Here is a 27616-nt window from a genome sequence, read left to right as displayed (position 1 = left end):
TTACAACGCTGAAGGGAAACGAAGATGAACTCGGACAAGTAACTGGAGGAAAAATCAATCTTCAAGGTCAGAGCGCACACAGCTTGCAGGAACAAAACACCTAGTCTGCCTTGCTTAAAAAAAAACATGTTTTTAATGTTTTTCATTCAGAAAACATTTAATACATAAGAATAAAGTGCTATAGCTACAGTAGTCAAATATTAGAGGACTTTAATGTGTTGTTAATGAAAATAATCATAATTTGGAACCAATCAAATGAAAAGTGACTCTTATTTGATCTGGTTTCAAATTATTATTCATTTGAAATGAAAAAAAAAAATCCATTTGCATTCCATTAAGAGTTTGTGAAAAGCAAGTTTGTGCAATAACATACTGTTTTTACATCATTCTAATCAAAATGACTTAAGGTAGTTGTTTCATTTTGTTGTTTTTTCCCCAAGAACTTAACAAACTTCCCGTCTTAATGGCATGACGAGTTAAAGCAGAACTTATTATTAGATCATCAGGTAAGTTCTTGATTCTTGGTTGTTCTAGAGTGTGATGCTGATGATGGTTTAATGTGTTACATGTCTAAACTGTCCTCCGTTTCATTCAGGAGTCCCATGTTCTTTAAGATGTCCTTCTCCAAAGCCAGAAACTGTTCGTATTCCTTCTGAGCTTCTGCCTCCAGTTCCTCTTCCTGTTTCAGCGGCATCACCGGCTCCTGATGATCAACAAATCACACAAGTAATCAAAAACTACAAACCACTTTTGATGTGAACCAAAGTCATCAGAGCATTCAGAAAAATCAATCAAAACAGTGTCTTACTCAGTATTGTTGTCTTGATTTCCAGAACAAAATTTCAAACTACAAATCAATATATATTTACTGGTAACACTTTACAATAAGGTTCATTAGTTAACATTAGTTAACCACATTAGTTAACATGAACTAATAATGAACTGGACTTATACAGCATTTATTAATATTTGTTAATGTTAATTTCAACATTTACTAATACATTATTAAAATTTTGTTAACATTAGTTAATGCAGTGTGAACTAACATGAACAAACAATGAACAACTGTATTTCCGTTAACTAACGTTAATAAAGATTAGTAAATACAGTAACAAATGTATTGATCATGGTTAGTTCATGTTAGTTAATACATTAACTAATGTTTAACTAATGAACCTTATTGTAAAGTGTTACCTATTTACTTGAGATGCCAAATGACAGGATTTTTTGGCATCTCAGTATGAAAATTGAGTTTTGAGTTTTGAAATTTGAGATGTTTTTCTTGTTTTAAGCTTAAATTCACTTAATTTGATACATTTTTTTGAAAAAGTTTTAGATCAGAAACGTATATTGATTTAAAAAAGTTTAAATGTGTTCTAAAAAAAACTAAATATACTAAGAAAGAACATAACTTTTTACAATATATTACAAGTTTTGTAATTATATTACAAGTTTTCTGACATTGTTTAAATACACAAATGATGCATTATATAATTAAATATACACTAATTTGGAACTTGCAAATGAAGATAAATCTGAACATTGGATAATGCCAGATTCAAAATTCTTATTTCATTTTGTTGACATATTAGAGTTAAAGGTTTTTATAGTGGGGATTTTGGATTTCTCTTTTTATCATTCCATAAATCAGAAAATACTGTCAGTAGACAGAAAAATAAATTTTTATCAAGTTTTTAAGAATAAAATGTTACAGAAATCATTGTGAATTAAATATGAACAAACCCTTCAGCAAAAATCTTCAGATTATAGAGAGGAATAAAACTGCTAAGTTTGGTGTATGTAAGTGCTGCTGAAGTGGAGAAAAAACTTTTAAAGGAATGTATTGTTATTGAAATCTACAACCGCAAATAGATAAAGTGCAATAATAAACTCAGGTGATTTTTATATTAACAAACCCTTCAGTAAAAACATTCAGAATATAGAGAGGAATAAAAATGCTAAGTATAGTGTATGTAAGTGCTGCTTAAGTGGAGGAAAAACATTTAAAGAAATGTATTGTAATTGAAATCTACAGCCGCAAATAGATAAAGTGTGATAATAAACTCATGTGAATTTTCTATGAATAAACCCTTTAGTAAAAACATTCAGATTATAGAGAGGAATACAACTGCTAAATTTGGTGTATGTACGTGCTGCTGAAGTGGAGAAAAAAACTTTTAAAGAAATGTATTATAATTGAAATCTACAACTGCAAATAGATAAAGTGCAATAAGAAACTCAGGTGATTTTTATATGAACAAACTCTTCAGTAAAACCCTTCAGAATATAGAGAGGAATAAAACTGTTATGTTTAGTGTATGTACATGCTGCTTAAGTGGTGGAAAAAAATAAAATAAAAAAATATTGTAATTGAAATCTACAGCCGCAAATAGATAAAGTGTGATAATAAACTCATGTGAATTTTCTATGAATAAACCCTTTAGTAAAAACATTCAGATTATAGAGAGGAATACAACTGCTAAATTTGGTGTATGTAAGTGCTGCTGAAGTGGAGAAAAAAACTTTTAAAGAAATGTATTATAATTGAAATCTACAACTGCAAATAGATAAAGTGCAATAAGAAACTCATATTTTCATATGAACAAACCCTTCAGTAAAAACTTTCAGAATATAGAGAGGAATAAAACTGTTATGTTTAGTGTATGATAAAGTGCAACTAAATATGCATTCTGGATGTTTTTTTTTTCACTAGTCTAAAACAACATGTTATGAAAGCCAAATCTCAAAATTGACCAGTGCATGAAAAAACACTGGTTTTGCCTGTAGCATCTTGCCTTACATCAGAAACATCAAGTATTTTTCTTGAAATCCCTCCAGAAAGCCTCTAGCATCATGTGTCCGCAGGCGTCTGCGGGGTGTGAAACACAAACGTGTGTGTTTCAGACCCTCAGAGAGACAGACGGCAGCATACTTTCATATTTAGTAAATATATATTCAGCAAGTCTGAGCGGATCTGGAATCACTCAAACAAACATTCCAGCCGAACTACAGCTGCTCCAGCGGGTTTCATCTGTGTTTGCCATCAGCTTAAACACACACACACACGTTTACTCTAAATGGGAGCATTGCATAGACTTTTATTGTTTTTATATACAGCTAGCTGAAATAAAATAAGTTTTTTTTTTTTTTTTCATATCTAATTTAATTTCAGTTAACATCTTTTTTATGCCAAGTATTTAAAATGGTTTCTTTTATGGTTTTGTTTTTATTTAAACTATAATAACCCTGGTAAATGTTCCTTTAAACAAGTGTTTCCTCTCTCACCGTTTTTTTCCTCTGTTGTTCGGCTTCCATCTCTTTCTTTTCCTTCTCGTGTTTGATCTGACGTTTCTCAAAATACTCCAGCCTTTCTTCTTCCTTCTCAAAGTACTTCCTCACAATCTGCCTCTGCAAGGAACATACAGCTGTTATACATGCAGCTTTGTTCCAAACCTTAGTGCGCTGCATTTTTAGGCATCATAAAGGAGGAATAGTTTGTTTGCTTAGTCATCAGATTTAGAGAAATGGAGCTTTGCATCACTTGCTCACCAATGGATCCTCTGCAGTGAATGGGTGCCATCAGAATAAGAGTCCAAACAGCTGATAAAATATCACAATAATACACAAATAATCCACACCACTCCAGTCCATCAAATAACATCTTGAGAAGCCAAAAGCTGTGTGTTTGAAAGAAACAAATCAAGACGTTTTTGACTAAAATAGTCCACATCCATAGCTGCATTTTTGGCAAATCCAGGTAAATTACCATATAAATATTTTTTTTTTTTAACGTTTATGACTGTTATAGCACCAGCTGTGGTCTGATCTCTTTAAAACTTTGCATGCTTGTTTAGAATCACCTATCGCATGTGTTTACCAGGTTTCGTGAAGTTTTGAGTTTTCCTTTTGGGTTTGTAGGATTTTGGCTAAATTTAGACAAGACCCTTTTCTTAACAACGCGGTTATAGCTTCCAAAAAGGTAAATTTCAACATTTTTTGATAATTATTGACCTAGACAGTCCAGAAAATTGTACTGAAGTGTATTTTTTTTTTCAGATTAGGTGAAAAACCTAGGACTAGTTGGCAAACGTAGTATTTTTACATCTTCTCAATCATTTAACAAACGATTTGATTGACAGCAGTGGTTCTAGAGGCAAAGCTGTCCAGCTTTCCAAATTGATACGCCTTTGAAAAATGCAATATTGCCCCCACAGACCTTTTTTGCGATTGATCTCCGTTAACCTTGTCTAATAGGTGCTTAAACTTCATCGACCAATGACGGCCATGTTTTTTGAGATGCACAAATGTCCTTATAGACACTTGTGGAACTTTGGACCATGAATGTGCACAGCGATTTTCAAGTTAATAGGAAATGGTTGTGTAGTTATAGCCTTCTTATAGTGCCACCAAATGGCCAAGCTCCACAATTTTTTTCCCTGTGACCTCAGATTGAGCTCTTCCATTAGTGCTTTGAGTTTGACGAAAATACTGCGTTTGGTTCAGGAGTTATAGGCATTTTTACTAAAAGTGGCCCTGCCCCTTTAGAATATTTTGGCAGATTCAAAGAGTCGAAGATTTAACCCTTTTTTTTATAATTATTGATACTCACTCTTCGGTGAATCTTTCTGCACTGGTTTGGTTCCGATCGGGTGAAAAACCTAGGACTAGTTTGCAAAAGTAGGTTTTTCAAAAAAATAAAAATACTAGTCCATAATCCATAATAAAATCTTCCTCTGATGAAAAAGTGCTCTGTTTTGAATCAGGAGAGAAATCCACATAGATCAAGCACCATTTACAAGCCAAAACAGCTCTTAACAAATACGTGTGTAGATTTTAATGTGGGAGACATAAGGAGATTTTTTCACTAGACGAAGCATTATTATGGATTTTCGACTTGTATACTTGTGGATGATGTTTTTATCAGCTGTTTGGACTGTCATTCTGACGGCACTTATTCACTGCAGAGGATCCATTAGTGGGCAAGTGATGCAATGCTACATTTCTCCAAATCTGATGAAGAAACAAACTCATCTACATCTCGGATGGACTGAAGGTGAGCACATTTTCAGGAAATTTTTACTTTTGGGTAAACTATTTCTTTAAATATGACTTAAAATGAGTTTTAAGTTCCAGATAATTTACTCACCTCCTTGTCATCCAAGATCTTCATGTCTTTCTTTCTTCAGTCGTAAAGAAATTATGTTTTTTTGAGGAAAATGTTTCAGGATTTCTCTCCATATAGTGGACTTCAATGGAGCCCACAAGTCTGAACTTCCAAAATACAGCTCAAATGCAGCTTCAAAGGGCTTTAAACGATCCCAGCCGAGGAAGAAGGGTCTTATCTAGCAAAGAATTTTCTTAATCTTTAATCTAATTCTCTTTAGGCTGGGGTCATTTAGAGCCCTTTGAAGCTGCATTTAAACTGCATTTTGGAAGTTCAAACTCGCAGACACCATTGAAGTCCACTATATGCGAGAAATCCTGAAATGTTTTCCTCAATGAAACTTAATTTCTTTACAACTAAAGAAAGACATGCACATCTTGGATGACAAGGGGATAAGTAAATTATCTGTAAATTTTTGTTCTGGTAGTGAACTTCTCCATAATCCACTGCAATGAACTGCTGAAAAAGTTCTGCATGTGTTTTATTTTGTACTGAAAGTATAATCATTTCAAAGCTGTGACAGGACAATGGCGATCTCACCTCGCTGTTGGAGGATCTGCGCAGGGTCCAGGGGATCTGAAGGATGTGTAGGGTGCCGAGACGGTCTGACACCGCCAGAAGATTCTGCTTCGCTATGTGTGAGAAACAGTACATGTTACCAGAGAAGTTCACTTCCTAAACAAAAATTTAAGATAGTTTGAAGCTGCATTTAAACTGCATTTTGAAAGTTTAAACTCTGGGCACCATTGAAGTCCACTATATGATATTATCTGTACATTTTAGTTCTGGAAGTGAACCTCTCGTTTAATATTTAGTTTCTGTCTTACAGGAGATGCTGCTGGTTCTGATGCAGGTGACACCGGCGCTGCTGATGTTCTGGTTCAGCGAGGGCTCGTGGGTGTTTTGCAGCAGGTCCCAAACCTCAATGCTTCCATCTTCCTTCCCAATGAAGAAGACCGCCGGCCGGGACAGGGACCAGTGACCCACCGTACGCATGTGCTTGGAGAAGGCTGACATGAGGATCGGCCCGTTCTGAAACCAATGGGAGAAAGCACAGGTGAAACGCAGTTCTGATTTGAGTTTGCACGTACAGTCAAGCCCGAAATTATTCATACCCCTGGCAAATTCTGACTTAAAGTTACTTTTATTCAACCAGCAAGTTTTTTTTTTTGACCGGAAATGACACAGGCTTCTCCACAAAAAGATAATAATACGATATACAAGAGGCATCATTATGGGTAAAAAAATATTTCTCAGCTTTTATTTACATTCGAACAAAAAGTGGCATGTCCAAAATTATTCATACCCTTTGCAAACTGTCACAGTCTGTGGGAAAATCCAAAGTTCTATACCATTCCAAATAGTCCAAGCTGTTCTAAAGCATCCTAATGACCCTGATTCAACAGAAGCTCTCTGCTGTTGGTTTGTGGACAGTCATGGCTAAGACAAAGGAGCTCACTGAGGACCTGCGGATGCGCATCGTGGCTGATCACAAGTCAGGAAAGGGCTATAAGACCATATCTAAATGTTTTGAAGATCCAGTGGCTACAGTGCAAAGTTTTAATTAAAAATACAAGATGTTCCGCACTGTGAAAAATCTCAGATTTTTATGGTTGTATGGTTCAGTTTTATGGTCAGATGAAACTAAAATTGAATGACGTAGCCTTCATTTGGCGTACAAAAAGGAGAAGCCTCCAACCCTAAGAACACCATCCTCTCTGTCAAACATGGGGGTGGGAACCTAATGTTTTGGGGGTGGTTTTCAGCCGGTGGACCAGGGAACCTAATCACAGTAAACGGCACCATTAAAAAGAAGCAATACATCAAAATTCTCAACAACAACATCAGGCAGTCTGCAGAGGAACTTGGCCTTGGGCACCAGTGGACATTTCAGCACGACAACGACCCAAAACACACAGCAAAAGTGGTAAAGAAATGGTTAGCAGACAAAAACATTAACGTTTTGCAGTGGCCCAGCCAGAGTCCTGACTTAAATCCAATTGAGAATCTGTGGAGGGAGCTAAAGATCAGGGTGATGGCAAGGAGACCCTCCAACCTGAAAGAGTTGGAGCTCATCGCTAAAGATGAATGGGCAAAAATACCAGTGGAGACATGCACAAAGCTGGTCAGCAATTATAGGAAGCGTTTGATTGCTGTAATAGCCAATAAAGGCTTTTCTATTGATTATTGAGAAGGGTATGAATAATTTTGGACATGCCACTTTTTGGTCAAATGTAAATTAAAGATAAGTAATATTTTTTTCCACAATGATGCCTCTTGTACATTGTCTTATTATCTTCTGGGAGATGTCTGTGTCATTTCTAATAAAAAAAAAAAACTTGCCGGTTGAATAAAAGTAACTTTAAGTCAGAATTTGCCAGGCGTATGAATAATTTCGGGCTTGACTGTATGTGATTTTATCGAGAGCTCACCGTGACTCCTTCCTTCCAGATGGCAAAGCTGAAGCTGCACACCATCAGGATGATGTCCTTGAAGAACGGAGAGCGGCTGACGGTGTTCACCAGAGTGTCGTGTAAGAGGAACCGATGGATGGGTTTCGTGCCTAATAGAAAACACACACCAAAAATGAACCCACATTCTGTAAGTAATGTGTACCTAAAATGATCATGTTGTTCCAAGCCAGTATGATTTCTTTCTTCTGTGGAATAATGTTCAGATCTAAACCGTATTGGACCCCATTGACTTTCACTGTATGGCAGAAACACTTGAAATTTCAGAATGCACTGCGACATGATAAAAACTGATTTGGTCGAAATGTTTCTAAATATATTTAAAAAAAAGATGTATTGATAAAAATAGCACAATCAGATGTATTGTGTACTTCACATCTTCGATGAACAACTAATAATTAATTATATCATGAATAAATTAAACATTTTGGCTGTTTTTTTTGACTATTTATTTATTTAAATTTTTTCAAAATGTATTTTAAGCGAAATATTTAATTTTTCAGTAAGTGTTTTATTTTTTATTGTTTTTATTTAAAATTATTAGTATTAGTAAGTGGTTTATTTAGATTGTTTTTATGCTAAAACTAATTTAATTAAAATTTATTTCAAAAATATTTTTCATCCTTTTAGTAATTGTTTTATTTTGTTTTAATTGTAAACGTATTCATTTATTTTAATTTTAATTCATTTTAATTTTTAAAATTAATTTTAAGTGAAATATTTAATATGTTTAGTACGTGTTTTGTTTCGATTGTTTTCATTTTACAGGTATTTATTTTAATTTGAACTTTTTTTCAAATAAAATATTGAATATGTTTAGTAATTGTTTTATTTTGATTGTTTTAATTTATTAATATTATTTATTTATTTATTTTAATTTATTTTCTTTTTAAAAGTTTATTGTAAGCTAAATATTGTTTTTAGTAAGTGTTTTATTTTAATAGTTTTAATTTTACAAATATTTATTTACATTTGAACATATTTCAAATAACATTTTTCATCTTTTTAGTAATTGTTTTATTTGGATCATTTTAATTTTTTAAATATTTATTTATTTAATTTTTAATTTTTAAAATATTAATATAATTAATATGTTTAGTAAAGTGTTTTATTTTGATCATTTTTATTTTACAGATATTTATTTTAATTTTAACTCTTTTTTTCAAATAAAATACTGAATCTTTTTATATAATAGTTTTATTTGGATTTTTTGATGTTTTTATTTAAATTATTGTTGATTTAATTAAGATTTATTTTAAATACTTCGTCTTTTTGGTAATTGTTTTATTTTGATTTGTTTTAATTTTAAAATAATTTATTATTTTATTTTAATTTATTATATTTTATTTTGATTTGGATTTATTTAAACTATTTCATAATTTTAATAAGTGGTTTATTTTGATTGTTTTTGTGCTAGAACTATTTTAATTTTAACTTTTTTCCAAATTAAAATTTTTAACTTTTTAGTAATTGTTTTATTTTAATGGTTTTAATTTAAAATTGATTTATTTAAATTTATTTCATTTATACTTTTTTTAGTAAGTGGTTTATTTTAAATTATTTTATTATTGTATTATGTCTTATTATTTTTTTTTATTTAATTTGATAAAAATAAAACACTTACTAAGAAAAATTTAATATTTTATTTGTTGACCTGCATGTCAAGTGAACATAAAACAACATTAAAAAACTGTAAACATGCAAATGTGATTAAATTCTTAAAATACTAATATCTTAGGGGGACTTATATAGTAAATATTTTAACTCAAACTGATTTGACTAACAAAAACATTTCTCAATCACTGATGCATGCTGCAAACAAAAAGGCAAAAGGCTATATTTTGCAAAAGAGTTTTAATGTTATTTTAGCAACACCAAAAGCAGCTGCCAGATGCATATATAATAGCATCTGTTAAGTTATAGGCAGCAAGCAAATAGTACACTAGGGTGTAGAAAACTACTGCCAAAAACTACTTTTGATGTGAAAAGGATCAATGCAACAGAATAAAAATTAAATGTGTGTCTCAGATCCTAGTAAATGCCTCGATTAAGATCAAACGCTCACAGTTCAGACACGCTGCTTTTGCCCCTCAGCACTAATGAAACTCAATATCCTGAAATATTATGGAAATCACGGTGGTGTAATTGGCTCGTTTAACAGGCTGAAGGTGGTGGTTTGGTGAAATTAGGTTCGATCTCTGCCAAAAGCCTGTGCGATGAGCTCAGTGTTTGTCTGATGCCTGTGGGAAACCGCATGAACAATGAGACTGATGGATCTGAAGTCCTGTTTTATTGACTCATTACACACTCGTCACCGTCTGAGAAGCGCCTCTACCTGACACACTCATAATAATGTTGTAATTGTGTGGTTTTCTCATTAATGGTAACGGCTTTAGTGTTGTTTGATTTGCTCAAAGCTTCTACAATGAGTTTCAAGTCTTTAAACTTGCTTTATGCTGTTTTTGTGTCACAAATATATTTAATATATATTTTACATACAAAAATAGTTAATATTATAAGGATGTTCACGTTTGTCTAATGGCAGTTAATGGTCACAGATAAAACTGATGAAATATTTTATTTTGTGTTTTTATTTTTTAATAGTTATTTTCAAATTGTTTATTTTAATTGTAATTTATTTCAAATAAAATATTTCATTTTTTTGTTTTATTTTGATATTTAGATTTTACTCTTAATTTATTTTAAAGAAAAATATTATATATTTTTACCGTTTTACTGTTTTGGGTTGTTTTTATTTAAAAATTATTTATTTTATTTTATAAAATAAATGTTTTCATCTTTTTCTTTTGCACTTTTGTTTTAAATTATTTATTTATTTTTTTAAATAAAATATTCCAGTTTTTTATTGGGAGTTTATTTAAAAAAAAACTGTTAAAACATTTAAATACAATAATATATATATATTTTTTTTAACTTTTAATTACATTTAATTAATTTGATCTTTTTACTATATATTTTATTTAGATTTTCTTTTAATAATCTTTTTTTAATTTTAATTTATTTTTTTCATAATATATTTTAGATTTTTTATTAGGAGTTTATTTAATTTTTTTGTTAAAACTGTCTTCATTCATTTTAATTGCTTATGTTAAATCTTTAGCTTTTTATTTTCAAATTATCCATTTATTTTACTCTGAATGTATTTTAAATAAAAAATTATAATTTTATTTTACTGTTTTCGATTGTTTTTATTGTAAATTTGAAAAAATGTTTTCAACTTTTTCTTTTGCACCTTTTAATTGTTTCTTATTAAAATTATTGATTTATTTCAAATAAAATATTGCAGTTTTTTTATTGGGAGTTTTTTTTTTTAATAAAACTATTTCTTTATTAATTTTAATTGTTTATTTATGTTAAACCCTTTGTTTTTATTTTCAAATTTATTTTAAATGAAAAATTTGATTATTTTTATTTTATAATTATTTATTTTATTTTACTTAAAATAAATATTTTCATTTTTTTCTTTTGTACTTTTTGTTTGTTTTTATTTACAATTATTTAATTATTTATTTCAAATAAAATATTTTAACTTTTATACTTTTATTTTGACTGCTTTTATTTTCAAATTATTGCTTTATTTTAATTTATTAAAAATATATATATTCTTACTAATTACTCTTCAGTAAGTGTTTTATTTTGATTGTTATTATTTAAAACATATTTATTTAATAAAAGATTATTTATCAGTACGTGAAGTTTAAACCTTTGACCTTAAATTCAAATCCATGTAGGTGTGTAAAAATATATTGTTTGGCGGTTTTCTAGCATCTTACTCAGCAGACGTCCAGAGTCGTTGTCCTTCTCCATTTTCCAGTCGGTGTAAACGAGTTCACCGTCCTGAGAAAGTATTCAAAAATACATTTATTAATAGACGAATAATCAAAGTTTTAGCTTATGTATGTTAGAAGAATATGGCTCATACATTCAGATTCTGCCAAATTCTGACTTTTCTTAGAATTCTGTTTAAATCTCGCAATATTGATTTTTTTCTCAGAATTTTAAATGTAATTTTACAATTTTGACTTTTCTCAGAATTCTAAATTAACATCTCACAGTTGACTTTTCTCAGAATTCTAAGTTTATATTTTTCGATTTTTACTTTTTCTCAGAATTCCAAGTTTACATCTTACAATATACTTTATTTTTTCTGAATTCTAAGTTTAAATCTTTTTATTTTTAAATTTTTCTCAGTTTTATCAGAATTCTAAATTAATATCTTACAATTGATTTTAGAAGTTTATACTTCTCGATTTTTACTTTTTTGTCAGAATTCTAATTTTATATCTTGCAATTTTGATATTTTTTTCCCTTAGAATTCTAAGTTTAAATCTTCCAAATTATTATTTTTTTCTCTCCAAAAATCTAAGTTTACATTTCACAATTTAGATTTTTTTCCTCAGAGTTCTGAGTTTCCATCTCACAATTCTGACTTTTCTTGGAAATATAAGTTTACATCATACAATTATGACTTGGAATTGTAAGTTTAAATCTTCCAAATTTAAATTAATTATTTTTTTCCTCAAAATTCCAAGTTTACATCTCACAATTAAAACTTTTTTCTCAAATTTTTAATACGAACTTTTTTTTTTTTTTTGCAATTTATAATTTTTTCTTAGAATTCTAAGTCTCTAAACAAGTTCACCATCCTGAGATAGATAGTATTCAAAAATACATTTATTAATAGACTAATAATCAAAGTTTTAGCTTATGTATGTTAGAAGAATATGGCTCATGCATTCAGATAGTAGAGCTGAAATTAGTTATATATATATATGATATAACATGTCTCACTTCTGTTCCCACGTATAGTTTGGTGCTGATGTTTTCCAGAGGTTTCTGTTGTTTGGCCGACGGCACTCGGAGCTGAGCGAACCCACATCCTTCCTCACGATCTGCGTTCTGTAAAGGTTTGTCTCCTAAAGAGAAGACAGATACGAAGAGAAACTCTAACCAGGATACAAATCTACACCGCAAAAAAACTTACTTAGTACTTTTGTCTTGTTTCTAGTCAAAATAGACTAGAAACAAGACTAAATATCTTGTGTCATTTTGTTTATCTAGTAAATGCATCTCAATTTAAGAATTTTTAGATATTTTGACTAGAAACAAGACAAAAATAATAAGTAAGACAAGCGTTTTTTATTTTTTTTGTTTTTTTTTTGCAGTGTATGCTGTGTGCATGAAATATGCATAAAATTGGACTTTGGCCTTCAGGTGGATGGTAAAATTGTCACACAGTAATGCATTGTCTTCTAATGCACTTTTTTTTTGTCAGTCAAACTTTTCATCAGCTGGACCTCATGTGGAATGAGCTGATGTAGGCTCTGTTTGTACAGCAGTGGTGTGATGGTGAATGTTGTTTTAGTGCTCTGCTTATTTAACAGAAAAATCATGCTGACTGTATTATCATCACTGCACAGCTTCTGTGTGTTAGACTTGGGTTTAAAAGGTCTCACCAAGCCACATATATGTGTATCTTTCATTGCTGGTGTCTCACCTGAAGGACAGTCCACTGTATTGTCCCTCAAGCTGAACTTCAGAGGACTGTATTCACCACTAGAGCCAATCTTTGGTAAGGAGACCTGCGGCAGATTGAATACAGGGTTATCTTGCATCACGTTTTAAACTGCTCATAAAAATGATCCTATTCATAAACTTGCGTTTTAAACTGTACGCTTGTTCCTAAATCCAGGGGCCAGTTGCATAATCTTAGCCTCTATGTTAAGACAGTGTATAAAGAACTAGTTTGACCAACCATATTTTGGACTAATCTAGTTATGTAACCAAAAAAAAAAAAAAAAAAAAAATTGACTAGTCTTCAAGAAAACAAATTTGATGACTAACCTTGACTAACTAATGGCTAACTAATTTGCAGTGTACGTGCCACTGATTGGACAAGTGCAGAATGCGACCTGTTTATGGATGCTGTTTCCACCACAGAATAAAAAAATTATGTGTAAATTTAATTAAAAGTAATTGTGACACTTAATCTTATAATTTACAATTTTTTCCTCATAATTCTAATTTTACATCTCACAATTCTGACTTTTTTCTCAGAATTCTAAATTAATATCTCACGATTGACTTTTCTTAGAATTGTTTTTCTTAGAATTTTTTTTTCTCAAAATTGTAAGTTTACATTTCACAATTTAGATTTTTTTTCTCTCAAAATTATAAGTTTAAATCTCACAATTCTGACTTTCCTTGGAATTCTAAGTTTAAATCTTCCAAATTTTAAGTTCTTTTTTTCTCAAAATTCCAAAATTTACATTCACATTTTTCTTGTCTAAATTTTAATTTTAATTAAATTTGAATCAATAAAAATTAGTTTCTTGGAATTCTAAGTTTATATCTTGCAATTCTAACTTTTTTCATTAGAATTCTAAGTTTACATCTCAAAATTTTAACCTTTTTTCAATTTTGATTTTTTGAAGTTATATTTCTCGATTTACTACTTTTTTCTCAGAAGTTTACATCTCACTCTAACTTTTTTCTTGGAATTCTAAGTTTTCATAATTTTAACTTTTTTTCAGAATTTTTTATTTATACTTTACAATTTTGACTTTTCTCAGAAATCGAAGTTTGTATCTCGCATCTCGCATCATCTTGTCTCGTAAATCAAATTTTACATCTCTCAAATTTGGACTTTTTTCCTCGGAATTCTAAATTAACATCTCACAATTGACTTTTATCAGAAGTTATATTTCTTGATTTTTCCTTTTTCTCAGAATTCTAAGTTTACATCCTGCAACTAAGTTTTTCCCCTCAGCTTTTGAAGTTTAAATCTTTAAATTTTTTCCCCTCAGAATTCTGACTTTTCTTGGAATTCTAAGTTAACATCTTGCAATTCAGACTTTTCTTTCTCCGAATTCTTAGTTTAAATCTGGCAATTTTAACTTTTTTCCCAGAATTCTAAATGTCTATTTCACAATTTTTTCTTTTATATTTCTCGATTTAGAATTTTTAGAAATTCCCTCTGAATTCAAAGTTGACTTTCTTTTAGTTGATTTTTTTTGTAAATATTTTGTTACTTTTTTCTTCTCAGAATTGTGAGTTTATATCTTTCACGTACTTATATTGTATATTACAGACAGTGATTCTGTTACTATCCAAAGCACATTATTATGAGGCACGCTGTTGGCTAAACGCATGCAGCTGTAACGTTCTAATGCCACATCGTTTCACACTGTAGTTTGTGTAAAATTGTTTTTTTGGGGTTAAAACGTTGGGTTTTGAAAGGCCCTAGACATTCATACATCTTAAAACCGTGTTTGTGTGCATCACGTACTCTGATGAAAGGTTTCCAGGTCAGGTTGAGGTGTTTGAACGTATTGGGAACACCATGAGGGTTTTCCAGAGGCTTTTCCTCAGATTTCTGTTTCACGTCTGTGAGGGAATGAGACATGACACGAGGAGGCCGAAGGTCCCAGAATAACACACAGCTAAAAAAATATATATACACCCACAGTGAGGAGAGAGTTTGATACTGAACTAAAACATAAACATGAATGAATGCATCTGTAGTAGACAAACGATCAGCACCAGTCTGGAGCGCACGTGACCAGCTGAACGGAGATACGACTCGGATTTTCTACAGGGATCCCTATTTTGGACAGCTGAGTGAGAAATTAATAAACATTAATAGTTCAGCGTATACATGCCCAGATCAAACTCTTAAAGGTACAGTAACTGTTCTTTTTTCTATATTTTAAGTCAGGACAGTTAACCCCTTGTGTACCTCAAAGGTTTCTGGTAGCCACTGGATGTCTGTAATTGGAGCTTTGTGTCCGTTCTCTATCCCAGATACAGCACAGTACCGGACCACTGGTGTCACGTTGTTTTTGTCCTGGAATAACAAGAAGAATAATTAGTGAAATTTACGGTAAAAATTGGCAGCTGTAATTGCCAGAATCCAGAATAAAGGTCTGAAATTTACTATTAAAAGTCAGCAGCTTATGTTAATATCTTAAATCTTATGTTTATAATATACTGACAACTATCTTTAAAAAAAAAAGTGTAAGGTTATTTCTTTTTCACTTCTAAAAACTGTACATTTAACAAAAAATAGATTAAATGACTGTATCCAATGAATATGCTTTTACCAAAGCATTTTATAGTTTTTGTCACATTAAGATCACATCTGGACACAATATGCAAAGTAAACAGACGCACACTCTCAATAACCACAGGTTTAATCTTCTGTGATTGTATAAGTGTGTTTGTATAAGGTATCAGCTAAACATCACCTAATTAAATGAGCTCTAAATAGATCATCAGGGCTCACATGACCGGTTGTGGACAGCCGCTAGATTAAACACACAACAGCTGTGAATGTAACTCACTAGTTTGTTTGAGATGTTCTTGCTGTTGCTGCGTGTGTCCTGCAGTCTCTCCACATGTGCTGAGATATCCCATAATACCACCTGTAAACACAAAACAAGCTAATGAGTATATTGCATGTCACAAGTTAATAGTTAAAGTATTTTAACATGTCACAGATGATGCACATAGCGGTACTTATGTTAAACATTAATATAACCAGAACGTAATGTGTTTGGTATGTTTAAGGCCTATGTGGAGACATGCTTCCAGAGATGATGGTGCACTTTGACAATTTAAAGGAAGAAAAAAGATTAAGAAATAACATTTCTGTTGAGAGTCCATTGAAAGGCAATGTACGTTTTTTTATTCAGTACATTTCATACAGAATGGTAAATGTAAGTGCTAAAAAAACAGTTTTTTCATGCACTGCATTTTTGAGATTTTGGGTTCTTTGACGTCTATAACATTGTCTTTTAGACTAGTGGGAAGAAATCATCCAAAATACACTTTTAAGTGTTTGATTTATTGCATTTATTTGTGTCTGTAGATTTCAGTTACAAAACATTTAGTTTACAAGTTTAAAAGTTTGTTTCTCTACTTCAGCAGCATTTACATACACCAAACTTATCAGTTTTATTCCTCTGTATATTCTGAAAGTTTTTACTGGAGGGTTTTTTCATATATAATTCAGCTGATTTTATTTTTGCACTTTATGTTTTTGGGTATGTAGATTTCAATTACAATACATATCCTTAAATGTTTTTTCTCCACTTTAGCAGCACTTACATAGACCAAATATATAACCAGAACATAATGTGTTTGGTATATTTTAGGCCTTTGTGGAGATGGGCTTCCAGAGATGAGATCAAAAACCAATGAAAAATGGTCCAGTTTGACCCTTTAAAGAAAAACAAACAAAAAAAAAAAAATCTGCTGAAAGTGCATCATAAGGCAAAGTAAGTTTATTTATTTATTGTTTCAAACACAATGGTAAATCAAAGTGCTAATAAAAAGATTGTTTTTGTTTTCATGCACTGGTGAATTTTGAGATTTTGGGTTCCTTTGCTTCCATAACATCATTTTTTAGACTAGTGGAAAGAAATCTTTGTGTTATTGCACTTAATTTATTTGTGTCTGTAGATTTCAATTACAATACATTTCTTTAAAAGTTTGTTTCTCCACTTCAGCAGCACTTACATACACCATACTTAGCAGTTGTATTTCTCTCTATATTCTGAAGGTTTTTACTGAAGGGTTTGTTCATATATAATTCACCTGATTTTATTTTTGCACTTTATGTATTTGTGTCTGTAGATTTCAATTACAATACGTATTTGGAAAGTTTTTTTCCTCCACTTCAGCAGCTCTTACATAGACCACACTTAGCAGTTTTATTCTGATCTATATTCTAAAGGTTTTTACTGAGGGGTTTGTGCACTTTATGTATTTATGTCTGTAAATTGTATTGCAAATACATATCTTTAAAATGTTTTCCCTCCACTTCAGCAGCACTTTGATACACCAAACTTAGCAGTTTTATACCTATTTATATTTTGAAAGTTTTGACTGAAGGGTTTGTTTACATATATTTCGGAGTGATTTATACAAGATTTTATTTTTAAAAACATGGCAAAAATGTATTTTTTTCTAGCTGTTGAAAGTATTTTCAGAATTATATAGTGATAAAAATCTCTTCTGTAAAATCCTTTAACTCTCCTTTAACCTTATGTCCCATTTTGGAGTTTTTCAGAAATGTATACAAAACAATAGTTTTAAAGTACCGTGATCAATCAACTTGGGAAGTATGGTGATATCTATTAGTTAACATTTTTGACCCTATTCACCAGTATCAAACAGATTCGCAAGAGATAAAATGAATGAACGATAAAAAGTAAAAAATGAAAGGACGAACAAGTTTAAAGAAGATACTGGGAAAGAAAATATAATGTTTCTGATCTAATTCTGCACCTGGCCGTTCATGCAGCCACCAGCGATGATATTTGGGTCAGACGGACAGAACTGGAAGCACAGAACATCATCAGGACATTCAAGCTGCAACTGCAATGCAAACAAAGGACAGACAAATTCAGTTCAAAACAGCTCTTCTGTTTACGTCTGCAGAACGTACCATCATCAGATTTCACCTTCTACACTGAATCTCATCAGCTTCATAGATCAGCTTCATGATAAAAACATTTGCTGAAACACTGAAATTTTATTCAGGTGTGTTGGGTTTCTGCTTCTATTTAAAATGATGCAGCTTCTATTTATGCTGATCATGATGTCTTCATCAAAAACTGCCTGCTTGGCAGTTTATGTTTGGGCATGCTCAGAATTAACATTTTCATTGTGTATTTTGTACTTGCTATTTGCTTACTGCACAGTATACAGTATTCTTAATATACAGGAGTCAACATTTGAAGTGGATCAAAAAAGTTGTCCTAAGACAAGACGGGTATTGTTTTGCTTTTAGGACAACTTTGATGAAAAGTTTTAATCCACTTCAAATGTTGACTACTGTATACTGGTGAGTTTGATAATGATGATGATTACTTGTGGATTTATAGGGTCAGTGAAGTTCCAGAAGAGAATGTAGGACGGGTTTAAAAGGAGTTTAGTGGAGTTATCAATCCGTTCTTCAAGAGAAAGTCTTTCCGTCATGGCCACTGCGATCACACCTGCCACATACACACAAAACACACATTTGTTATGCAGAGTAATGATAAAGATGCTGATCACATTTGATTACAAAGAAAATCCAAACAAACATACAACTTTTAATGCATTTGTCGGTTTTTATCTTTTACGTAGAAGTACAATGTTGTTTAACTTTTGTTGAATATATTGTTTATTTAATTTGCTGTATTTTATTCTGCACTATGGCTATTTTATTTATTGTTTTTATTTTGCACTATTTTATTTTTTTTTATTTTTTTTTGCACTATGGTTACTATATTTTCCACTCTTACTATTATTTTATTTTATCTTTCACTGAATTTTTTATTTTTATTTTTTCTGTTTTATAGCACTACGCATATTTTATTTATTTTTTATTTTGCAATATAGATATTTTATTTTATTATTTTGCACTATGGGTGTTTTATTTCCCACTCTTACTTTTATTTTATTATTTTATTTTATCTTTCACTGGATTTTTTTTAACTCTTTTTTAATTTATGCAGTTTATTTTAATTTATTTTTAATAAATTAAAATGTATTTAGCACTAGTGCTGTTTTGTAGACCTATGCAGATTTTATTTCTTTTTATTTTGCAATATAGATATTTATTATTTTGCACTATGGGTGTTTTATTTTAGTTAGCACTATGGGTTTTGTTTTGCACTGTGGCTATATTATATTATTTTAATTCTCTTATTTAATGATTTAATCATTTATTAAACGTATTCATTATTGCTTACTTGTTTACTTTTGCTAAAATTACGTATTAAAGTCATGCTGACCACTGATGGTGGGATGCCAGTGGACCTGGCTGATGGTTTTCTCTTTGCTGAAGTGAAGGTCCATGAAGGTCTGATATTCCTTCAGCTGCGTCTCTGTTTTCCCCGTCAGCGCGGCATCGTCCTCACACAGCGCCGTCCAGTCGTCACAGAAAACATCTGTGATGTAATTCTGTTGCAGGGAAATTTCAAACCTGTGAGACATCAGGTGAGTTCAGAATACATTAACACAGAAGAGCATGCTAATGGAGTGAGAAAGCAGTTGCGTGGACTAATGAAATGAGTTGTAGGACTTCAGAGATATCACTTTCACCCCATCCTACCTTATCAGTACAGATGTGATGAAGTTCTTCAGGTTTTTTGATTGCAGGTGATGTTCTTTCTCCTCTGGGCTGAATTCTCGGGGCTCATATTGCGTCCACATGTTCTTTGGGTACTTCCTGTAACATATGATCCTCTCTTAGTGCATCACGGGATTTAAATATGTCCCATTTGCTAACTACAGTTTCAAAACAATTTTCAGAGAAAGCTGAGATAATGTGAACGTCTTGAGGTGTTTGTACCACAGTGTCTGAGTGGACGAGTGTTTGGTGTCACTGGAGGCCTGAATGGCCATGTCTTTCTCCATCTCTATAATGCTAAAGCTCTTGTCCTGGTATGACGGGCACTCTACGAATCCCTCCTTCCCGTCCTCAGCGCTGCGGTCGGAGAAACACACTGGAGCACCACAGCGCCGCAGCAGAGGAGAGATCTTATACCTGAGCTGGACAGAGAGAGAAAGATAGGTGAGCTAATGCCTGTAAATGACATAAGGAATGTCTTTGATAAATACCCCATGATGTATCTTTCATACTCTGGGTCTGGACTCTGTGACCGACTCTTCCTCAATCTCCTTCTCGCTTCCCAACGAGATCCATGGATGAGACTCTGGAGTTTTGGGCACGATCATCTCCTCCTCCTCCTCCTCCTCTTCATCCTTCATCTGCTCTTCATCAGCCTCAACTGAAGGCTACCAACACAAATGAACAGTACTTAACATCCATCTATCTATCTATCTATCTATCTATCTATCTATCTATCTATCTATCTATCTATCTATCTATCTATCTATCTATCTATCTATCTATCTATCTATCTGTCTTTCTCTATCCATCTGTCTATCCATCTATCTATTATTCTATCCATCAGCCTGTCTATCTCTATCATCTATCTATCCCCCTGTCTATTCATCCTTCTGTCTGTCTATCTATCTGTCATCCATCCATCCATCCATCCATCCATTAGTATATCTCTATCTATCCACCTTTCTGTCTTGCTCTATCTATCATCTATCTTTCCATGTATCCATTCATCCGTCTATCTCTATTCGTCTGTTTGTCTATCTCTATCCATCTGTCTATCCATCTATCTATTGGCTTGTCTATCTCTATCATCTGTCTATTTATCCATCTGTCTTTTCATTCTTCTATTTCTATCTGTCTGTCTGTCTCTATCCACCTATCCATCCATTCATCTGTCTATCTCTATCCGTCTGTCTGTCTGTCTTTCTGTCTGTCTGTCTTTCAGCCCATCCTGTTTTCTCACCTTCAGTATGTTCTCTTTAGCTTCTACTGTGAGCACCAGATAGAAGCTCTGTCCATATGTAAAGTCTCTGTCAAACACCAGCAGAAGTTCATCTTCAGGGTAGTCCTGCAGAAAACAAATAGAATTTCTTTTTTCAGGTGCTGAACCTTCTGAAACAGATCTTTAACCACAAGGCTACTCTAAACCAGCTCCATCTGCTGAGGTTTGGATCTTCTTCAGCTCATAAAGGAGTTCAGAATGTGTTTGTAAATCTCACCAGCACTAATTGTTTGAGGGGGCTGAAGTCAGACACGGATGCTCTGGTTTTCATGTCCTTTATTATGTCTTCTTTTTTCAAAAGCTTGTAAGGATTTTCACCGGTTACATCTTCATCCGCACGGCAACCAAACATTTCCTGTGTGGCGGAGGTCAGGACCAGCGGGAAGATGTAGTCTGGATGGCCTGTGGGGGGTGGAGTCACTGCGATCAGGTATATATTATTGAATATACAGTTTGAGTGGTTGCCAGGGGGTTGCTATAGAGTTCAGTTGCTACAGTGTTGTGGGTGGTTGCCAGAGGGTTGCTGTGCAGTCACTAGAATGTAGTGGGTGGATACTAGGGGGTTGTTATATAGTTTAGTTGCTAGAGTGTAGGGTGGTTGCCAGGGGGTTGCTATGTAGTTGCTAGAGTGTTGTGAGTGGTTGCCAGGGGGTTGCTATAATGTTTAGTTGCTACAGTGGTGTGGGTGGTTGCCAGAGGGTTACTGTGCAGTCACTAGAGTGTTGTGTGTGGTTACTAGGGGGTTGTTATATAGTTTAGTTGCTAGAGTGTTGTGGGTGGTTGCCAGGGGGTTGCTATGTAGTCGCTAGAGTGTTGTGAGTGGTTGTCAGGGGGTTGCTATAAAGTTTAGTTGCTACAGTGTTGTGGGTGGTTGCCAGAGGGTTGCTGTGCAGTCACTAGAGTGTTGTGTGTGGTTACTAGGGGGTTGTTATATAGTTTAGTTGCTAGAGTGTTGTGGGTGGTTGCCAGGGGGTTGCTATGTAGTCGCTAGAGTGTTGTGAGTGGTTGTCAGGGGGTTGCTATAAAGTTTAGTTGCTACAGTGTTGTGGGTGGTTGCCAGAGGGTTGCTGTGCAGTCACTAGAGTGTTGTGGGTGGTTACTAGGGGGTTGTTATATAGTTTAGTTGCTAGAGTGTAGTGGGTGGTTGCCAGGGGGTTGCTATGTCGTCGCTAGAGTGTTGTGAGTGGTTGCCAGAAGGTTGCTATAAAAAGTTTAGTTGCTACAGTGTTGTGGGTGGTTGCCAGAGGGTTGCTGTGCAGTCACTAGAGTGTTGTGGGTGGTTACTAGGGGGTTGTTATATAGTTTAGCTGCTAGAGTGTTGTGGGTGGTTGCCAGGGGGTTGCTATGTAGTCGCTAGAGTGTTGTGAGTGGTTGCAGGGGGTTGCTATAAAGTTCAGTTGCTACAGTGTTGTGGGTGGTTGCCAGAGGGTTGCTGTCCAGTCACTAGAGTGTTGTGGGTGGTTACTAGGGGGTTGTAATATAGTTTAGTTGCTAGAGTGTAGTGGGTGGTTGCCAGGGGGTTGCTATGTAGTCGCTAGAGTGTTGTAAGTGGTTGACAAGAGGTTGCTATAAAGTTTAGTTGCTACAGTGTCATGGGTGGTTGCTATGTAGCCGCTAAAATGTTTTGGGTGGTTACTAGGGGGTTGCTATGTAGTTTGGTTGCTAGAGTGTTGTGGGTGGTTGCCAGAGGGTTGCTATGCAGTCGCTAGAGTGTTGTGAATGGTTGCCAGGCGGCTGCTTTACAGTTCATTTGCTGCAGTGTTGTGGGTGGTTGCCAGAGGGTTGCTATGCAGCCGTTAAAATGTTTTGGATGGTTACCAGGGAGTTGCTGCGCACTCACTAGAGTGTTGTGGGTGGTTGCCAGGGGGTTGCTATACAGTTCAGTCGTTAGAGTGTTGTGGGTGGTTGCTAGGTGGTAGCTCTAACGTTTTTTAGCTAGAGTGTTGTTGGTGGTTGCCAGGGGGTTTCTTTGCAGTCGCTCAAGTGTTTTGGTTGGTTGCCAGGGCGTTGTTTTGCAGTCGCAGGAGTGTTGTGGGTGTTTGCCAGGGGGTTGCTATACAGTTTAGTAGCTAGAGTGTTGTGGGTGGTTAGCAGGGTGTTTCTATGCAGCCGCTCAAGTGTTTGAGTTGGTTGCCAAGGGGTTGCTATACAGTTTAGTTGCTAGAGTGTTGTGGTTGGTTACTAGGTGGACTCTGACAAATTCTCCAATCGCTCTTTGTTTATCTCAGCGCTGAGATTAAAGTGATCTCACTTGAAACTTTAATTTCTTTTTAAGGCTATGAGACAAATAAATTTTTTGTACCATATTTCACAAAAATGTCCAGTAAATTTTCAGCATCTTGCATTTTTCACTCTTTTTGTCTTACAGGTTTGACACAACCAAAAGCTCTCAGCTGATTTCTCCAGTGTTTTAGTGACAGATGTGTTCTTGAAAGAGTACGTTATACAAACAGAGGTATCAGCTTCCCTTCAGAGCGTTATCTGTGACGTAACTGAACTTGAACTGACGTCTGAGAGACTCCCAATAGATATGAGACCCAGCTGTTAAAATAAGTACATACAGCACACAATGATAATGAATGGCGACTGGAGCTGTCAAGATTCAACAATGCCAAAATGAGCAGTGTGAACATTTTCGGGTGACCTATTCTTATTCATGTCAAATTGTGTGTACATGTTGTGTTCTCTGTGTGACATCACAGGATTGGACACCTGAGGGAAATCCAGACATCACCAGCAAAGTCTCTCTCAACAGGAACCAGCTGAACATGTTAGCCAGTAACATCTGATACAAGCGACAGCATTCAGGTCATTTAATCCGGAGGAGCCGCTGGCGCTTTACTGCAATGGAAACTCATATGGATTTATAGCCCGTATAATTACATAATTGCACTTTCTCTACTAACCAAACACACGTGCCCTTTAGAAAACATAGAACGGAAGCTGTCTGGGATATTAAACAAGCTGTGTTAGAATTAAATGAGGGTTTATGGCAGTACAAGCCCTAATTTCAGTGACCGAAGCGGTTTGTGATAATGCTGTGGCCTCTTTTGGCCACTTTTTTTTACATTTTGTAGATGTATGAACCTAAAAGTGAAGGTAATGATTTTGTCCACAACACAAACAATATACAAAAGGGTATCAAGATGGCTTAATATGTAGCCTACTACACAGTGTGTACTTTTACATGTTGTGAGAAAGACAAGTAGGGAAATTGGACTCCGGAAACAAAAAAACAAGAGAAAGGAGGTCTGGCTACGTGCCTCCAGACATGTCGTTTGTATCTCATTATCTTTAATCTGATCACAGCTCCTGGATGAATGGAATGAACAAGTGGATTCATGCTGGAAACAACCAAGAGACAGTCTAAACAGATCTGGGAATCTGATTATGACTGATTTTGGTACAAAAGACCCTAATTGACTCTAAGTGGTCTGCAGAGACAATTAAATAAAATGCTATGAAAGTGCTAAATATGACCCTATAAGAGTGATATAAGACACTTACTAGATTCTGATATACTTTCATCTGGAGTGGGAATCTTTTCAATATTTTTATCTGCAAAAAATGTAAGAGATTAGAAAACAGAAGATGCTTTGGATGCTGAACAGTGTTGTTGGTAATACAAGTTATGTAATCAGATTACTTTTTTCAAGTAACTATAGTAATGCATTACTTTTTAATTTACAAGAAAATATCTGAGTTACTTTTCCAAAATCTGTGATGTCAGTAACTTTGTTTTCTCATTTATTGACTGATAGATCTCATGTCCAAATGCTGAAAGAAATCCGGAATTAGTGCATTTAATTTTAAACCCATTTTATTAACCAATGTCTTTGCTGCTAAGCTGTGATTGTTAAATTCAATCATACATATAAGCAAAAAATACTTCAGATGGACATTTGTGCTTCTTTTTTTGTTCACTTTTTAGTGTGAAAGGGCCTGTAAATTGAGCAAAAATATAACTTTTTTTTTATTAAAAACAAAAAGCCAGCCAAATCCAAATTTAAAAGCTAATGCAAACGTAATGTAATGCATTACTTTCTATGAAAAGTAACTTACATAATAAGTAACTTTTTTAGGGAGTAACACAATATTGCAATGCATAACTTTAAAAAGTAACTTTCCCCAACACTGCTAAACAATGATTTAGTGTTAAATTAGGATTTTATTAATAATAATACTAATATTAACAATAAAACAATGGTTAAAAAAAACATTTCTTGATTTTTACAGAATATTTGTACCTTTTCCCTTGGTTTTTTTGGCCTCTTTGCTCTTAGGTCTCTTTGAACTCATGTCTGCCGGTGAAAAAGACTGTAAAAAAGATGGATTTCATTGGGATTACTGGATTTATTCATCTGCAACAGAGTCTATGTGAGGAATAGCACACTAATATACTACTCTACTGTATGGTGTGCACAGTATGTGAATGCACTGTATGCATGCAGTAGGCTGAATGACATAAATTAAATTTTTCAAATGCAATGTGCTCAAGGTTGTCAACAATACTATCTACTGAGCCATTTTTGAGATGAGCACAAATTTGGATTTATAATTCTGTAAAATTAATATGCATTATTTCTATTTTTATTATTGAGATGTATTATTATTTGTTATTGAGATGTTACTGAAAATAATCTCTGAGAAAAAAATAGATAACATCGTATACAATATGTACAGTAGTGGTTCTTTTTTGGAATCCAAAATAAAAATACATGTGCGACATCTGGTGTTGAAAAGTAATATGACAAAACAGTTGAACTTCATATTATAACTAATGCTGTTTTATGCCTTATTATTTACGATTATATTTTTTTTAACATGACTAAAAAGTTTCATATTACGAGATCATTTTTTGTACAACAGTGTAAAGTAAACTTATTAAACACAAACCTGAATTAAAATTTACCTAACGTCCTACTCTTAAAACATCTTAAAAAGACAAAAGAAGAAAAACAAACATGATTGTGAGAGTACTATGTTAAAGTAATGGCATCACAAGGTAATGAATGATTACAATATTAATTTACCATGGTATTTATATTAAACGTCAAAGAATATCCCACTTTTGTTTATGAAGTTATATCAAAACATTAATATCAAAATTCCTATCAATTTAAGCGTTTAAATTCTGATCAATGTAAGTATTTACACTAAAACAAGTAAAGATAAACGCGATAGAGATGTAACTGTCGTACTAACGAACAGCATCATTGTGATACTACTACATACAACATTTTCAGTTTAAATATATGTTTATAAGTAATCTCAGTATGATTCATAAACCTTACCTCCTATTAAGAACTTGATGGCGTTATTGTAAAGAATAAAAACTTTATTTTCGACAAAGCGAGAACTACATCCAAACACAAGTTTCCGGCATCACAGCCGGTTGCTATTGGTTTCAGAGGCGGGGATTAATTTGATTGACAGCCCGCACACGCAATCCTTTATTTATATGGCGTTAGCCCCGCCCCCTCACCTGCTCACAATCAGAACAGAGCGCGTCTGAGACACAACGCGGCACATTTCAATCGAACTGCTCTTTAATTCGAAGTAACTGTTGATTTTTTTAGACTTAATGGAAGTTACTTAGGATTAAATACATAAATATGCTCTTCTGACGCCATCTTCGGCTCCTGGTTGAGAACTAATTGATGATATCGACCTGCTGGTGAGTTACTAATGAAATCACTTGTGGTTTCATTGAGCTTTTCAGGTTAATTTGGTTTGATTATGGAGCGCTGCTCTGATTTAAACTCATTTAAAACACTTTATATACGGATAAATAAGAAAACTCTTAGGCTGCTTCTTGTTTTTCTTGAGAAACTGGCATCACAAGGTGTTGTTGTAGATTGTGATTGCACAGGTGTGATAGAGTCACATGGGAGTCATATGACACAAAACTGAATTACAGTCAATTCATCAGTGACATTTGGATTCAGTCCATGGCCTTTGAGAAGTGGAAGAGCCACATTACTGCACGTCTATGATTTTTCTATTAATAGAAAAAGGTGTTGGTTGAGTGGATTATTTTGAGTTTGTCTAAGTAAACTAGTAAAGCCATTACATGGTTTATGAAAGAGTTTTAGAAATGTTTTATAAAGTTGATAGAAGAGATTCTCTTTTTCTGCTGATGTAAAGATTTTTGTTGATGCAACAAAGCTAGATTTATATATGCTTATGTGTAATGGCAGAATAACACCAGCTAAATATTGCTAGTTTCCAACATGAATGAATATGTGCATCCTGTTGTTGATTTCCAAAGGTATTTTGTTTAGTTTGTTGGATTTTTTTTTTCTTACATACCATATAAACTACTAGTCAAAAGTTTTTTGGACAGTAAGAAGTCTTTTCTGCTCACCAAGCCTAGATTTATTTGATCCAAAGTACAGCAAAAACAGTGAAATTGTGAAATATTTTTACTTTTTATTTTTTTTTTTTCGATTAGAATATATTTTAAAATGTAATTTATTCCTGTGATTTTAAGGCTGAATTTTGTAGCATCATTACTCCAGTCACATGATCCTTCAGAAATCATTGTAATCTTATTT

At 33.3% G+C, this 27616-nt stretch overlaps 2 protein-coding genes across 2 annotated transcripts in view; one reads left to right on the top strand and one right to left on the bottom strand.

Moving 5' to 3' along the window:
• Positions 1-303: 303 nt before the first annotated feature.
• Positions 304-25358, bottom strand: dnai3 (dynein axonemal intermediate chain 3). The gene is made up of 21 exons (XM_073822779.1): positions 25307-25358; positions 21277-21461; positions 21021-21125; positions 20290-20445; positions 20000-20199; positions 19760-19876; positions 19440-19630; positions 18532-18656; positions 17947-18036; positions 15995-16079; positions 15395-15510; positions 15199-15272; positions 14945-15098; positions 13154-13238; positions 12448-12569; positions 11430-11493; positions 7597-7727; positions 5992-6196; positions 5705-5796; positions 3286-3408; positions 304-703 (listed from the first exon to the last, which is right to left on the bottom strand). Exons 1-21 carry the CDS (start codon positions 25356-25358, stop codon positions 563-565), a joined length of 2613 nt encoding a protein of 870 aa, XP_073678880.1. The 3' UTR covers positions 304-562.
• Positions 25359-26570: 1212 nt separating this feature from the next.
• Positions 26571-27616, top strand: part of mcoln3b (mucolipin TRP cation channel 3b) — a 22095-nt gene continuing 21049 nt past the window's right edge. The window contains exon 1 of the mRNA XM_073823206.1: positions 26571-26736. The gene's annotated coding sequence lies outside the window, so the exon portion shown is untranslated. The remainder of the gene's footprint in view (positions 26737-27616) is intronic.

This window comes from Garra rufa, chromosome 18 (genome assembly GCF_049309525.1).
Source record: "Garra rufa chromosome 18, GarRuf1.0, whole genome shotgun sequence".
In the NCBI taxonomy this organism is placed as follows: Eukaryota; Metazoa; Chordata; class Actinopteri; order Cypriniformes; family Cyprinidae; genus Garra; species Garra rufa.
The sequence above is the reverse complement of the archived record's forward strand: the minus strand, read 5'-3'. Positions and strand labels throughout refer to the sequence as shown.

Bases quoted from the DNA above. Each gene is read 5' to 3' on its own strand.
- dnai3 (XM_073822779.1), bottom strand. From the start codon at position 25,358: ATGAGTTCAAAGAGACCTAAGAGCAAAGAGGCCAAAAAAACCAAGGGA. The intron at 19,877-19,999 runs GTACAAACACCT...CATATGTTACAG, and splicing joins TCGTCCACTCAGACACTGTG to GAAGTACCCAAAGAACATGT. The intron at 3,409-5,704 runs GTGAGATCGCCA...TGTTCCTTGCAG, and splicing joins GCAGATCCTCCAACAGCGAG to AGGCAGATTGTGAGGAAGTA.